Source organism: Gracilinanus agilis, chromosome 6 (assembly GCF_016433145.1).
Source record: "Gracilinanus agilis isolate LMUSP501 chromosome 6, AgileGrace, whole genome shotgun sequence".
NCBI lineage: Eukaryota > Metazoa > Chordata > Mammalia > Didelphimorphia > Didelphidae > Gracilinanus > Gracilinanus agilis.
In genome coordinates this window covers 228895641-228910634 of record NC_058135.1, presented here as the reverse complement: position 1 = coordinate 228910634, position 14994 = coordinate 228895641, and the positions used below count along the sequence as shown (strand labels likewise).

The following is a 14994-nucleotide window of genomic DNA, read 5'->3' as shown; positions in this document are numbered from 1 at the left end:
ATAAGTGATCCAAAAATATGAATAGATACTTTTCAAAAGAGAAAAAGAGACCATAAAAAATCTTTTCAAAAATAATGAGCCTCATTAATTATCAAAGAAATGTCTGCTGAAGCTAGTTTGTGGTAGAACCCATGCCCTTCAAACCAGAGAGCATCATCACCAGCAAGGATTCAGCCCTAAAGCTGGAAGTAGCATTCAGTCTGAGACTTGGAAATAAGTTGTCTTTTACTGGTGCATCTAATAGTACATTACTGCCAGACCCATATAGCTTCTTTTCCCTTGTGGATAAACCTTAGAAATACAGTCATCCAGGCTAGAATCTGTGGAGACAGGTAGGGATAGGGGGAAGAGAGGAGGTGCCAGAAAAAGTCACCAGACATGGTAGCAATGGCAAGGAAAACAGGTCATTAGTGATGGGGCAGGAGGTGGGGGCAGGGGAGGCAAAGGGAAATAGCAGATCTCTGAATCCAGGGGACTAAGCAAGCTCGGGGACCCAGGGGCAAAGGTCAGAAGTCCCTAAACTGATTTGGAGGAGAAGCCGGTGTTAATGTGTGGCCAAAGGTTCAAGGCATTGTAGACAAAGGGGGATGTTACTCAGGATACATTCGGAGAACAGATGGTAGCCTAGGTTGGATCAAGGATGATGAAAAGGGACATGAGGAGGTCAGGGTGGAAAGGTAGCTTGATGCCACATCAAAGAGGGCATTGAATGCCAAGGCAAGTTATTTAAACTTAATTTAGTAGGCAATGGAGAAGAGTGGAAGGGTTTTGAATATGAAGATTAGATATGGAAAGATATGCATAAGGAAAATTAATTTGCTATGACATTTGGATGGATCAGAAGAAAGAGACTGTTGTTCCAAACACAGGATAGGACCAACTGCCATAGTTCAGACAGGAAGTAAATGAGGGTTTAGACTAGGGTGGCCATCCTAGGAATTACAGCTATCATTTCTTTTTAAAAAGCTGACATTTATAAAATGCTTCAAGGTCTGCAAAGCACTTTTCAAACATTATCTCATGTGATTCTCGCCAGAATCCTGGGAGGTAGGTGCTATAATTACTCCCCATTTTACAGGTGTGGAAACTGAGGTAGGCAGAAATTAAGTAACTAGCTCAGCATCACAGCAGCTAAGAAGTTTGTGAGACCAGGTGTGAAGTCAGGTCCTGGTCCAGTGCTGAATCTACTGAACTACCTGGCTGCCTGAAGGGATAGAGTGGTTGATGAATTAAACAACGGGAGTCAATGTCTATAGGTGAAAAGGACAATAAAAATGATCCTCTGTGCAATATGTTAAAAGTCTACATGAGGCTGTTTTCCTCCTGAAAACAGAGAATGCTACTCCCAATAAAATCCTTCCTTCCCAATTTTCCAGCTCCAAGACCTCCTTCCTTCCCCCACTACCTATGAGTAAGATTCACTCATACTTCCAGCTTCCGGATAAAGGAATTAAACGACTTTCTATCAGAGACACCAAAGAAGCCCTACTGCAATGTGGGGCATCCTGCTCTCTCTGGCCCGTGTTGGTCCCCATCAATCTTTGTTCTCTCCCAGAGGCCCCAAGGATTGGCCACCCACTCCCGGCTGCCTCCACCCACTGTTCCTCAGGAAGACGTATCTCCTCCCTTGGCTCCTTAGGTACAAGTCCACCATCTGTCAACATCTGCATTCCACTCCTACACAGATCCTGAGATTTCCTAAGACCTTTATGGCGCATAACTGCAGAGGGAGAGACAAGATTAAAAATAGAAAGCATGAAGAAAATGACCATCAAACACTCTAGTTCTCACAATAAAAGGTACAGACAGATGTAGGTTTTATTGGCACAGAGAACTCCCCAAGGAGGAAATCCCCTCTACCACTGCAGGCTGACACCTTTTCTGCAACTTATATCCTTAGAAAGCTGCTTAGAGAGCCCTGGGGGGTTACATTGCTTGCTCGGAGCCTTTCTATGCCAGAGGCAGGAGCCAGGACTCAGTGGCTAGATCATGCTGCCTCTCATCCTGCCCCATTACAGTCCTGAGCTTTGCCAGGGTTTCCTCCTTCACATATTCCTTTCTGATAAGATAGGAAACAACTTTATTGGTCTTGGCTGGTCCTGGTCTCTCAGGGTGGGGAGGGCAACAAACCTGATAAATATTGATGGGGCATTGAGGGAGGGCGGTGTATAATTAAAGGTATGACTAAGGCTTGGCAATCAACAACAAGGATTTATTAAGCACCTACTATGTGCCAGGCACTGTACTAAGTGCTGGGGACACAAAGACAAAAATGAACAGGTCTTGCCATCAGAAAGCTTACATTCTATCAGAAAAATACAAGTGCTTGTTGTTTCTATATTTTTATTTATTTAAATATATTTATATTTATTCATTTAAATTGTTTATTGATTGATATTCATTTATATATTTATTTAAATGTAGCTAATATATTTATTTAAAATATACACAGAGCAAATATAAGATTGTTTCGGAGGGCAGGGACTAATAACCAGAAAGGTCAAGGCAAGCTCAAGCTGACTTCTGAGGGAAGCTGAGGATTCTAAGATACCAAGGTGAGGATGGAGCTCATTCCAGGCGGGAGAGACACAGCCTATGCAAAACCACAGAGATGGGAAATGGAATTTCACCATGATGATCATATACTCCAAAAGGCCAAAGAGAGAGACAGGCGCCAAAGAGCTCCATAGTAAGTGTTCTGTGAATTGGAAACTCTTGGTAGGGGAGGTGGTGGGAGGGGGAAACCTCTTATTTAAGAGATCCTGACCTTTAGGAACCCCACTATCTGGAGCCGTTAGCCCTGCTAGCCTCCCTTAAAATCTCCCTTTCTACAAGAAACCTTTCCCAATCCTTAATTCTAGTGCCTTCTAGTGCTTACTTCATCATTAACCTATAGATAGCTTATTTGCAGATTTGTTGTTTCCCCATTAGATTAGGAGCTCCTCAAAGGCAGGGACTATTTTTTGCCTTTCTTTTTTTTTTTTCAGTCTATAAACATTTATTACATGCCTATTGTATTCCACTCAGTTGATAAGCATTTATTATAATAAATATAATATAACAAGAAGTACATACTATATGCCAGAGACCATATTAAAGTCCTGTTTTGCCTTTCTTTTTATCTCAATAGAGCTTTAACACTGTGCCTGGCACATGGCAGGCTCTTTAAAAAAAAAAAAAATCTTACCTTCTGTCTTGGAATCAGTGTTTAGTATCAGTTCCAAGGCAGAAGAGAGGTAAGGGCTAGGCAATGGGGTTTAAGTGACTCACCCAGGGTCACACAGCTAGGAAGTGTCTGAGGTCAGATTTGAACCCAGGACCTCCTGCCTCCTGGTCTGGCTCTCTATATCCACTGGGTCACTTAGCTGCCCCTTTTGGCAGACTCTTAATAAATGCTTATCCACTAACTGACACCTCTTCTTAGCATACCCTCCTCTCCACCCCAGCAGCCCCCCAGGCATATATACTCACACATGGTTGCGATCATGTTGGCAGTAGCTCGTTGGTGTTCTGGGAACCACAAAGCCGCAAGCTTGGCGGGAGAGAAGATGACCAAGACCTGGGCCACAGCACAGAAGCTCTGGCCAATCATAAAAAATATGAAATGATAATTTCCCAAAAATAACATGCAAGGCATCACTCGGATGATGCTCCCAATGGCATTCAACCAGGCACACAGGATCGTCTGCAAGGAAGAAGAGACAGGCTAGCTTGACCAGAGCCCCATCCAGACCCTGAACCTCCCAAGAGATCCCTGCCTCTCCTTCTCTTAGTCCTGCAACATACAGAGGAGAGACCCTGGCATCATGGAAACGGGAAAAGTCACACCTCAGCCACTTAGCAGCCCTGTGAGGCTAGGCAAGTCCCCTAAGTACTCATTATTAACATTTTCCAGGTGCTGATAACCTCATGACTTCAGAAGAGGGCCTGGGCTTAAGAAAGCACATTGAGTAAAAGGTGTGCATACATGAGGTTTGTTTTCTTAAAAACGTGGGATTTCAAAATTGAAGGGACCTTTAAGACCGCTGAATTTGACATCCTCGGGTAAAGTAATACAGGTAATGTCAAAGTGAGGATTTGAACCCGAACCCTCTGACTCCAAATCCAGGGTTCTTTCCACTAAACCATGGTTGATGTCTTTATAGTCCCTGAATGAAGAAAATCCCAAACAGAAGTTTCCAGAGTACACATAAGTAAACCATACCCATCCAGCTTTCTCCTGGTTCCCCCATCCACCTACAGACTTGACCCTGAAGGAAGAGGAGGGACTAGAAGAATGGTCCTTCCCCAGAGGAACTCACAATGGAAGAGGGGTGATGGGTGATGGGACGGATAGATACATCAGAACCATGAGAGAGGGAAATTCTCCAGACTAAGAAGAAGGGAGGGATACTCACCGAACACCGGAGTCCAAAAGAATCCAGGATCCATGTAGCGATTATGCCAAAGGGGATGGAAATCACCAGGTAGATGAGTGACAACCAGTTAATCTCCATCATGGAGAGATGGTAGTAGTCAGAAATTTTGTCAGCAACTGGGGCAAAACTCAGCCAAAGCTGCAAAGTAGGAGAGAGACCTCATGAGTCTGGGTGCCATTAGAAGAAATGCAAACTTTAAACTTAATGGAAGATGTCTATGCCTGTGAGGAACAGCTCAGGAAAAGGAAACCTAGAACCCAAGAACGTTTGCTCCAAAGTGAACAGCAACCAGAGTTTGGGGGTGCTGAAATCAAACAGCTGCAAAAATAAAGCCTGAAGTAATCACTGGCTGCTGACTTGGAAATTGTCCTGGGATCATTTGCATTTAGGACAAACACTCATCTACCTCCCTATGGGAGAGACTAGAAAAGGCTACAGCCCTCAGAGATTTGCTAGCTGTGTCCTGGGTGAGTTGCTTAACCCCTATTTGCCTTAGTTTCCTCATCTGTCAAATGAGCTGGAGTTAGAAAATAGCAAACCACTCTAATATATTTGCCAAAGAAATCTCAGATGGGGTCATGAAGAGTTGGCTGTGACTAAAATGACCAAATGACAACAGATAAGAGTAACTGAGAAAGGCCTTTTGAAAGAGGCGGCACTCATCATAGAATCATACATTTGAAGCCCATTAGAGCAGGGGAATCTTGGGGCTTGTACAGAGAGAGAAATGGGAAAAAGACCTTCTAGACAGAGAGAAGAACACAGAGGCAACTTGTGTCCCTAGTACACAGTGAGTGGTCAGGCTGTTTAGAGAGGGTGGACGAGATCCAAGCCCCACTGTGGACCCAGGGATAAATTACTTGGCACAGAGAGGAATGGAACCCATAAGTGGAAACAGGCTGGCCTGGGACCACCCTGGGATCAGGTGTTTATCTGAACTCTGAGGCTCTGGGGTTAACTTGTTTCTGAAAGTTATTTAAATCCCAGCCTTTGTTCCAAAAGATGTTAACAGTCTTTCCCACCTAGGGGTGACTTTATGATTTTCCAAGGCTTTCAGATCTGTTTTGTCCCAGGCTCTTGGAAGGAAGTTGGGCAGGGATTTCCCCCTGTCTTTGACTAAGGAGGCAACCGATTGTGCAGAGGCAGGGGATGGATGGGTCAGTACCTGTTCAAAGTCACCCAGTGACGCAGTGGGAGAGCCTGAACTAAGAAGCCAGGGTTCCTGTCTCCCATTTGCAGGGCTCTGATCACTCTACTGCCCTGCCTCAATGTTGAGGACAGAAGGGAGAAGGGGAGAAAGGGTGAAAGGAGTAAAAGAGTGGTCCAATTTTAGTTCTATGCTGGACGTTAAGTGGAAAGGAAGGAAAAAGTGGAAGAAAGCAGTGGTTACTTCCCTTTTTTGTTGTTAGGGAGGCAAAGGGAGCAGGGAAGTGATAGGGCATGGAACCCCCTAAGAACTGAAGTGAAAGGGGGAAGTGCTGGTTAACTGCAGAATGTCAGAAATAAATGAAACTTAAAGGATGAGTTTCTCTTTATGTGAAAAAGGCGCAACACTCTCTTGGTGGCCACAGCTGGCTCACCAGCCTCCCTCCACTCTGGAGAATGAAGGCATTTCCTGAGCCCTGGTCTACAAGCCAGCAAACCTGGGTGGCATCTCAGTATTGCCATTAAGGTCCTCTGTGATCTTAAGCAAATCAATCCCTTCTCCAGGGACCATTTCCCCATCTGGAAAATCTTAGACTAGATGTCTCGAAGGTCCCTCCCTGCTCTGACATTCTCTAATTCCCGAGACCAGTCTTGTTGCCTGGCAACACCTCTCAGGGCAGCATGTGATGTCTCCCCAAATTTCCCTTTTAGAATTGAATACTACTTGGATAACTGCATGAAGTCATGCCAATACAGAACCAAATGAAAAAGTCCTTAGCTTGGCTGTTGAGTGGAAAGAGCCTAGATTGATTTGAAGTCAGGAAGATCTGTGTTCAAATCTAGCCCTGGATACATACTAGGTGGGTGCCCACAGACAATCAATTTACTTCTCTGAACCTATTTCTTAATCTGTTAAAAAATAATAATAATATCCTATGTATACACAAATCTTTAAAAAAAAAAAAAAAAACCCTTACCTTCCGCCTTAGAATCAATACTGTGTATTAGTTCCAAGGCAGAGAGTGGTAAGGGCTAGGCAATGAGAGTTCAGTGACTTGCCCAGGGTCATACAGCTAGGAAGTATCTGAGGCCAGATAAGTCATTTTTCAAATAATATTTCTGTTGCTGTATACAGTTGGTTCTTCTTGTTTCACTCTTCATAATTTCACATAGGGTTTTCCATGTTTTTTATTTATTTTTATTTGTTATAATAAAAACTCTTTCCTTCTGTCTTAGAATCGATGCTGTGTATTGGCATTACAAGGCAGAAGAGTAGTAAAGGGTGAAGTGACTTGCCAAGGGTCACAGAGCTAGAAAGTGTTTGAGGTCAAATATGAACCCAGAGGTCAGATATGAACCTAGGACCTTAGATCTGGCTCTCAATCCACTGAGCCACCTTGCTGCCCCCTTCCCACATTTTTAAACAAATTACCCTGCTCGTCATTTCTAACGGTACAGCGGTATTTCATCACAATCATATGTCACCACTGAGTATTTTAATGTAACGAATAAGTACATTTTAAATAATAATAACAATATCCTACTCAGAGGGCAATTGTGAGGATCAAATGAAATAATATCTATTGAGGGCTCTGAAAACTTGAAGGCACTATGTAATGTTGGCTGTTCTTATTCCTTAGCTTTCCTCTTCTCCCCAACATGTACCCTCCAACCAGTTTCATTGCCCACCAAGGCCATAGTATCACATCCCTACCTAGAATGTACTCCTCCCCTTCCCTCCGATGCAGTCCTTTTCTATATATCTTTCAGGGCCTGCTTTCATGAATCCACCCAACAATTACATCTCAATTCAGTTCAACATGTATTTGATAGGAGCGTCGAGGTAGCAGGGTGGATAGACTGCCAGGCCTGGAGGTGGGAGAATCTGGCTTAATTCTGGAGTTGGGCTCAAGACTCAAGAAAAGCGTGTTAACTAATTTTTTTTTAATAGCTACTATCTCATTAGAGGCAGAGAGCAACATGGAAAGTGGAATCATTATGGAAAAATACAAGCAGCCTGAACCCTAGCCTGTCACTCTCCCTGAAATGCCTCCATTTTTTACTCATTATTTGGAGTTAAGGCATAATGTTGTCCAGGTTCCCATTAAAATGCATCTTCTCTAGAGACAGGTAACATGATTAAGCTAGTATCAAAAAGGAGAAGGAAATGGCAAACTACTCTAGTATCTCTGCCAAGAAAACTCCACACGAGGTCATAACTGAAAAAGACTAAACAACAAGCAAAATGCAGGGAATTAGTCTAACAGCCACAGATTTTGTGGTCCCCAAACTACAAAGGACCACAGAAGTCATCTAGTCCTGTACAAAACAGAGCAGGAATTCACTTAAAGAGTCCTAGGGCTAGAGGGGCAGCTGGGTAGCTCAGTGGAGTGAGAGTCAGGCTTAGAGACAGGAGGTCCTAGGTTCAAGCCTGGCCTCAGCCACTTCCCAGCTGTGTGACCCTGGGCAAGTCACTTGACCCCCATTGCCCACCCTTACCAATCTTCCACCTATGAGACAATACACCGAAGTACAAGGGTTTAAAAAAAAAAAGAGAGTCCTAGGGCTAAAGAACTCTTTACCTCACAGAAGTCAATCTGTTCTACCTTTGGAGAAGAATTTGTTGGAATTTTTTTTTTTAACACTTTAACTAAATTTGCCTGTTGGTGACAACTAGGTATTAGGATCCTAACAAAACAATGTAAGGAGGAAAGGGCCTTAGAGATCATCTAGTTCAACCTTCTCAATTTAAGTACATTAATATTCTCATTCTGTAGAAGCAAGAGGCCTTGTTCAGGGGAGGCAGGGCAGGTTTTTTTGTTGTGCATGGGGTGATAGGAGACAGGAGGAAGAGGAGAGACATCAGTAAGAGAGAAGGGCCCAGGAAGATCAAATAAGGACCAAGAAGAGGGTGAAGGACTATAGTAAAGCATAACCTCCTCAAAAAGGAAAACCAGTCAGAGGTCAGGCAGAAATAGAATCATAGATTTAGATCTGGAAATTACTTCAGAGGTCATCTAGTCACACCCCCTCATTTTATAGATGAGGATGTTAAGGCTCAGGGAGGTAACTTGCCAAAGGTAAGGTCACACTGCAAGTAAGAGAATCTAAATTTGGACACAGGTCTTTGATTTCAAATCGAATACTCTTGTTACTTGCACCATCTTGGTTATTTCTGTTCTAGTGTAAATATGGTTTCTGAGTATCTCAAAGGCTTAGTAGAAATCAAAGGCATCTGCTTATGAATTACAAAATCACACAATCTGGCAATTGGATGGGACCTTGGTGAACATCTAGTTCAATCCAAACACAAAAAGAATGTTTACTAATACATATCTGATGAGTAGGCATTCAGCCTCTGCTTAAGGGTCAGTGGCTGGGCCAGGGAAGATATAATGGTGATAGAAGGACAATCTGGCTCCTTAAGAATAAGTAGGATTCAGATAGGGAAAGAAGAAGATGTTCCAATCAAGGAGGACTATGTGAGCAAAAACATTAAGGAGGGGAATCCAATCAAGGAGGACTATGTGAGCAAAAACATTAAGGAGGGGAAATAACCCTGACAGGTGAAGAGAAAGAAGACTGCCAAAGTAGGTTAGGAATAGATTGTGGAGGGCTGTGAATGCCAAGCTAAATTTTATTCTACTCAATGGCAAGCAATTTAAAGGTTTTTGAGAATGACAAAACTGTCCATTCCATCTGGCATTATGAATAGGAGGGGGTGGAGAGGGGAAAGACAAAAGGTGATGGCACTATTGCCAGATTTGAGGTGATGAGATCTGAAACAGCAGTTGAGTGGAATAGAGGAAACAGATATGAGAGAGATTATGGTGATGTAAACAACTGGACTTGCTAATTGAGTATGGGGAGAAAGGAAGAATGAAAAGTCAAAGGTGACTCTGAGGTGATAAAAGCCCAGGAGAATGGTGATGTCTTCAAAGGAAAGCAGGAAGTTCAAAAAATTAAAAGAGATCATTTGAAGAGATGATTTAAGAGTTGACAGGAAGTTGAAAAGTTCCTCACCCTTCCCTAAATGGGAATCTTCTCTATGTCATCTTGAACAAAGGCTATTCAGTCCCTAAATGGCTGAGGGGAAACTCATGAACCCTACAAGCAGCGCATTTCACTTTTAGACAACTTGAAATTGTTGGGAAGTTTTCCTTATTCTGAACCAAAATCTGCCTCCATGCAATTGACAATAGCCCTACAGTACTTAAAAGCCAGCTATTGTGCCTTCTCCACTCCATCCCCAACCAAGTCTTCTTTTCTCTTAGATTTACCATCCTGCAGTTCTATCAAGCTATCTTCCATCTGGGATATTGTTATAATTGTTGAGTCATTTAAGACATGACTGACTTTTCAAGGGCCCATTTGAGGTTTTCTGGGCAAAGATACTGGAGTGGTTTGCCATTTCCTTCTCCAGCTCATTTGACAGATGTGGAAACTGAAGCAAACAGGCTTAAGTGACTTACTAGGACATAACAGGTGATCCTGGTGGAGATCACAAGATAATAAATTTAGAACTAAACCAGCCTTAGGGGTAACCTCCTCCAAGTCCTTCATTTTTATAGGTGAGAAAACAGGTCTAGCGAATAACTAATTACACACATGGTAAGTAACGAGATAAGGGTCAGAATCGTTGAAACCCATCACTCTTTTTTTTTTTAATTTAATTTTAAACCCTTAACTTCTGTGTATTGACTTATAAATGGAAGAGTGGTAAGGGTAGGCAATGGGGGTCAAGTGACTTGCCCAGGGTCACACAGCTGGGAAGTGTCTGAGGCCGGATTTGAACCTAGGACCTCCCGTCTCTAGGCCTGGCTCTCAATCCACTGAGCTACCCAGCTGCCCCCAGAAACCCATCACTCTTTACATTGCACAATGAAGTATTCTGAGGTAACTGCAGGTAGAGGCTTGCAAAGATGAAGGCTGGTATACAGATTTGGGAGTTAGCTGTAAAAAAGTAATAGCAAAAGCTGGGTGAATAAATTAAATCCCTAATGGAAAAAGTGAAGGATAGAGTGCTCATTCAGAACTCAAGGAAGAATGAATATTCAGGAAGCAGTCAAGGGTGAACCAAATTGTCAGTTGACTAGTATCTATTAAGTACCTACTACGTACCAAGCAATGGGCACCTGAGTGAAGACAGGTAGGTGGGCACAATGAAAAAAGCTTAGTGCCTAGAATCAAAAAGACCGAGTTCAAATCTAGCCTCAAATGACCCAAGGCAAGTCACCCTGTTAATCTCAGTTTCTTCAACTGTAAAATGAGCCAGAGAAGGAAATGGCAAACCACTCCAGTATCTTTGCCCAGAAAACCCCAAATGGGATCATGAAGAGCCAAACATGATTGAAATGGCTGTGCCAGGCTTCTTGGATAACTGCATGAAGTTATGTCAATACACAACCAATAATATAAAAAAGAAGCAAAAGACAGTCTGCCCTCAAGGATTTTATAATCTAATGGAAAAGAAAATGCAAATAAATGTGTATAAATAAGAATTAGAAAACTGGAGATATCTTGGGAGGGAAGGCATTAAGATTGGCACTGAGAAAGGCTTTGTAATAGAAAACCTATAACTAAGACTTGAAAGAAGCCAAAGGAGCTAGGAAATGAAAATGAGGGAGAATTCCAAAGATGGGGAACAGTCAATGAAATTGCTGGTTGACATGACTGTGCATTCTGTCCTGAAGAGGTGTGAAACCAGAGTTCAATAAGTTCATAGAATTTTAAGCTAGAAAGGGCCTTGGAGGTCCAACCCACTTATTTAACAGATGAGGAAATTTAGGTCTAGGGTGGTTGAGTGACTTGTCCTAGGGAATAAATAGTAGAATCAACAGTTGAACACAGCTCCTTTAGCTCCAAAATCAGGGCTAGACCAAAAGAGAAAACTTTTGGAGGAAAAGGTAATGATGTCACCTTGGAATTTATGCTAATCAAAGAGGATAAAGTGGGTCAGTTGGACACATTCTCTGACATTTAAGGCAACCAAGCTTTAAAAGATCTTATAAAGAACTGACAACACTCTGTAGCCAAACATTCCAAAAGGATTAATGATTCATGGACTCTCAATAATGAAATTCTGATACCACTCCCTTGTTATCACCCAGTGATCACACATTACCTCAATATATAACTTGGGCAGAAGGTGGGATGGCTCCAGCTACCCTGAAACCACTCCTACATGGATTCTCCAGCATCAATCTATGCTGTGGTCAAATTGATATTATCAGTGAAAGCCAAGGAGAGAGGTGGACACAGGGAAGAACAAGAGCATGTACTAGCGCAGGGTGGGTAGAACAGGATTTATACCAGGAGTTCGAAGTCTTAGGATAAGGAAAGAAGAATGCTTACACTTGGCCTACTCTAATCCATTTCCACCTGGCTGCTCCTCAACATCTTAAAATCAACATATCCATAAATTACCTTATTTTCTTTCCCTCTGAATATACCCTTCTCTCCAACTTCACCCCATTTCTGTCTTTGGCTCAGTATTTTCATCTCTTCATTTTCCTTCATCTCAGATATGCAAACTACTTACCAAGTCCTGTGACTTTCCACCTGGCCATCTCTTATCTCTGTTAGGCTCCTCTCTTTCCCAAAAGCCAAACCCTAAGAAAAACCTGCCTGGATAAACTGACCTGAATGCAAGAATTTCTTGACAAGTCCCACTGCTTCCCCTTTCCTTGTTTCAATCTAGTCTTCCCAGAGTTGCCAAACAAATCTTCCTTAAATAGAGATCTACTATTTTACTAAAAATATTTAGTAGTTCCCCTTTACCTGCTGAATTTGTTTACCTTCCTTTACCTGGAGTTCAAAGCCCTCCACAATGTAATGCCCTATCATCTTTCCCCATTTATTGTATATTGTGTACCTAGAGATAGTAAAAGGATGAGAGAGAGAGAGAGAGAGAGAGAGAGACAGAGAGAGACAGAGAGAGACAGAGAGAGACAGAGAGAGAGACAGAGAGACAGAGAGAGAGACAGAGAGAGAGACAGAGAGAGACAGAGACAGAGACAGAGACAGAGAGAGAGAGAAAGAGAGAGAACACCCTGGCATCAGGAGAATCTGAGATTTAAATAATAGTGCTTAATAGATGTCAGTTTTAATCAGTGGTGTCTCCCTTATCTCTTTAATTATGGATTTCTAGTAACAGACGACTTCTAATTCTCTCTCCCCTCCCCAAAAATCTGTCAAATTATGGTTCTGTGACTTGCGTATGCTATTCCTTAGGCCTAGAATGTATTCTCTTTACCCTTCTCCAACCCTCCCATTTTATCAATCCCATTTCTAACTGCCTTTTAAAGCTCAATCTTCTTCAGATAGTTTTTCTTTCCTTGTTGAATTCCTCTCAACACCTCCTCCACTCCCTTCTCCCAACACTACCTCTGACACTTTACAACTCTCTAAGCTGTTTGTACGCTGTGATTCTTTCTTATCACTCTCCTTAAGGGCTGGGGCCATATTTCAATCTTAACTCTGTATGTTACTTAGCATATCCTTTGCAAATCAGCATGTGGTTAATAAACATGTTTGCTATACCATTATTTTGAATTACTCCATCCTAAAGGAGGAGGAGGTCTTGGGCTGAGGAAAAGCTGAGATAGTCCAAGATATAACAAGGCTCTATTGTTCCAGTGAAATTACTCTGGAAACAGAACATGGGCAAGGTCCAGGCACTGACAGCCTTGTGATGCCCTTCCCACCTTCTAATGTCCACGGTACTAAAAGCAACAACAACCACAACGACGACCCCCCTCCAACACACACATGCACACAACCCCGCTATAAGTGCTACTCTGTGAGTTCTGATGCATTTTCCCTTTAAAATTTTATCCAGTAAAGCTGGGGAGAGAACAAAAACCATTTTCCTGAGTTGTACCAAGAGCTTATAAAGGTTTCATATGTCCACAATAAAATCTTATGAAGGAGGCAGCTGGGTAGCTCAGTGGATTGAGAGTCAGGCCTAGAGAACAGAGGTCCTAGGTTCAAATCTGGCCTCAGACACTTCCCAGTTGTGTGACCCTGGACAAGTCACTTGACCCCCATTGCCCACCCTTACCACTCCTACCAAGGACCCAATACACAGAAGTTAAGGGTTTAAAAAAATTTTTTTTTAAACTTATGAAGCACTTAGTATGTCTTAAATATGACCCTCGGTGCTAAGTGGAAATAAAAATAAGTCGAAGCTTCTGACCTCATGTATTCTAGTAGGACAAGACGAAAGGACTGTTGTAAGACTAGCTAACACATTAGAGAGGTAGGAGGCAAGGACTTGTGTCAGGTCACAAGAGGAAAGGTCATTACTAAAGGGGAGGCAGGCAAAGGTTTCCTGGAGAGCCAAGAGTTTAAGCTGGGTTTCTAAAAAGAGGAAATGTTGGTCCAGACTAGACAAGTAGCAGTGGTATAGTGGGCAGAGAGTGCTGGCCTCAAGCAAGCCCTTTTTCTGATACTTGAGAAGGTAGCAACAGCCTCTCACCATCCCAGGCAACAAGACTTCCATTTCTAATAAGTAGCAAGGTAGTTACTGGATCAACAGGGGCAGGTGGAGCTTCCTCATACATCAGTGAAATCCCAGGTCCAGGTCAGACCCGGATGAACTGTCATAGAGTTAGGACAAATCCCACAAGCGCATCTTTCTGGGGGCTTTTCCCTCTTCCACATCCTCTGCTCCTCCATCCCAGAGGCCCTAGCTGGGAGCCAAGAGACTAGGGATCCCGGTCCTGTGAGCCTGTTCTCTGGGCCTCGTTTTTCCTCCCCAAAAAAGGGGCCTGGCTGCACTCTGTTGTTTTCTGCTTCCTCGCAAGCCCGACATCCCCAACAGATTCGCAGGAGACAAGCATTGGCTAGTCCCCCGTCGGACCAAGCTCGGGGTTGCCTCCGCCCCGCCCGCCCTCCATCTCCAGACTGAAGTCCCCCAGAGGTTAGGCCCGGTCACCACGCTTCCGGCCCAGGGTGCCAGCTTTCTCTATTCCCCAATTCCCGCCTCCCCCGGCTCCGCACCATAGCATTGGAACAGTTGAGCAAGGAGACGACCCCCAGGAAGAACCATCGCCGCTTGTAGGTCTGGTAGCGCGTCAGTCCGCTCAGAGCACTGGGCTCCGCGCTCTCCGAAGTTGGAGTCTCCGTGCTGTCAGAGGCAGAGGTTTCCGACATCCCGGCGAGAAGAAGGGGCTTAGCGAAAAGGCTTTCTCTGGCGCCGGGCGGCAAAAGCTCAGCAGTGGCGCGGAGCCGCTGGGACCGGCGGAGCCCACGTCAGAGTCCTCAGCCGACCTTCGGCTCCGCCCGGGGTCCCCTACCTATTTCTTCTGTCAGCGCCCACCGCCGGGCCCGAGCCTCCCTCCTCCATGCCGCACGTGGGTGTCTCCTTCCCTGCATGACGCAACCCAGACGCCACCCACCCGGCCCGGCCGACACCGGCTGCGGAGGC

General features: G+C 43.8%; 1 protein-coding gene across 1 annotated transcript in view; it reads right to left on the bottom strand.

Moving 5' to 3' along the window:
• The window catches only part of SLC49A3 (solute carrier family 49 member 3), a 58437-nt gene extending 43717 nt beyond the window's left edge, over positions 1 to 14720 (bottom strand). Inside the window, exons 1-3 of the mRNA XM_044681798.1 lie at positions 14568 to 14720; positions 4398 to 4556; positions 3472 to 3685 (exon numbers count right to left, since the gene is read on the bottom strand). Coding sequence (XP_044537733.1) covers positions 3472 to 3685; positions 4398 to 4556; positions 14568 to 14720 — 526 coding nt within the window. The remainder of the gene's footprint in view (positions 1 to 3471; positions 3686 to 4397; positions 4557 to 14567) is intronic.
• Between the last annotated feature and the right edge of the window lie 274 nt (positions 14721 to 14994).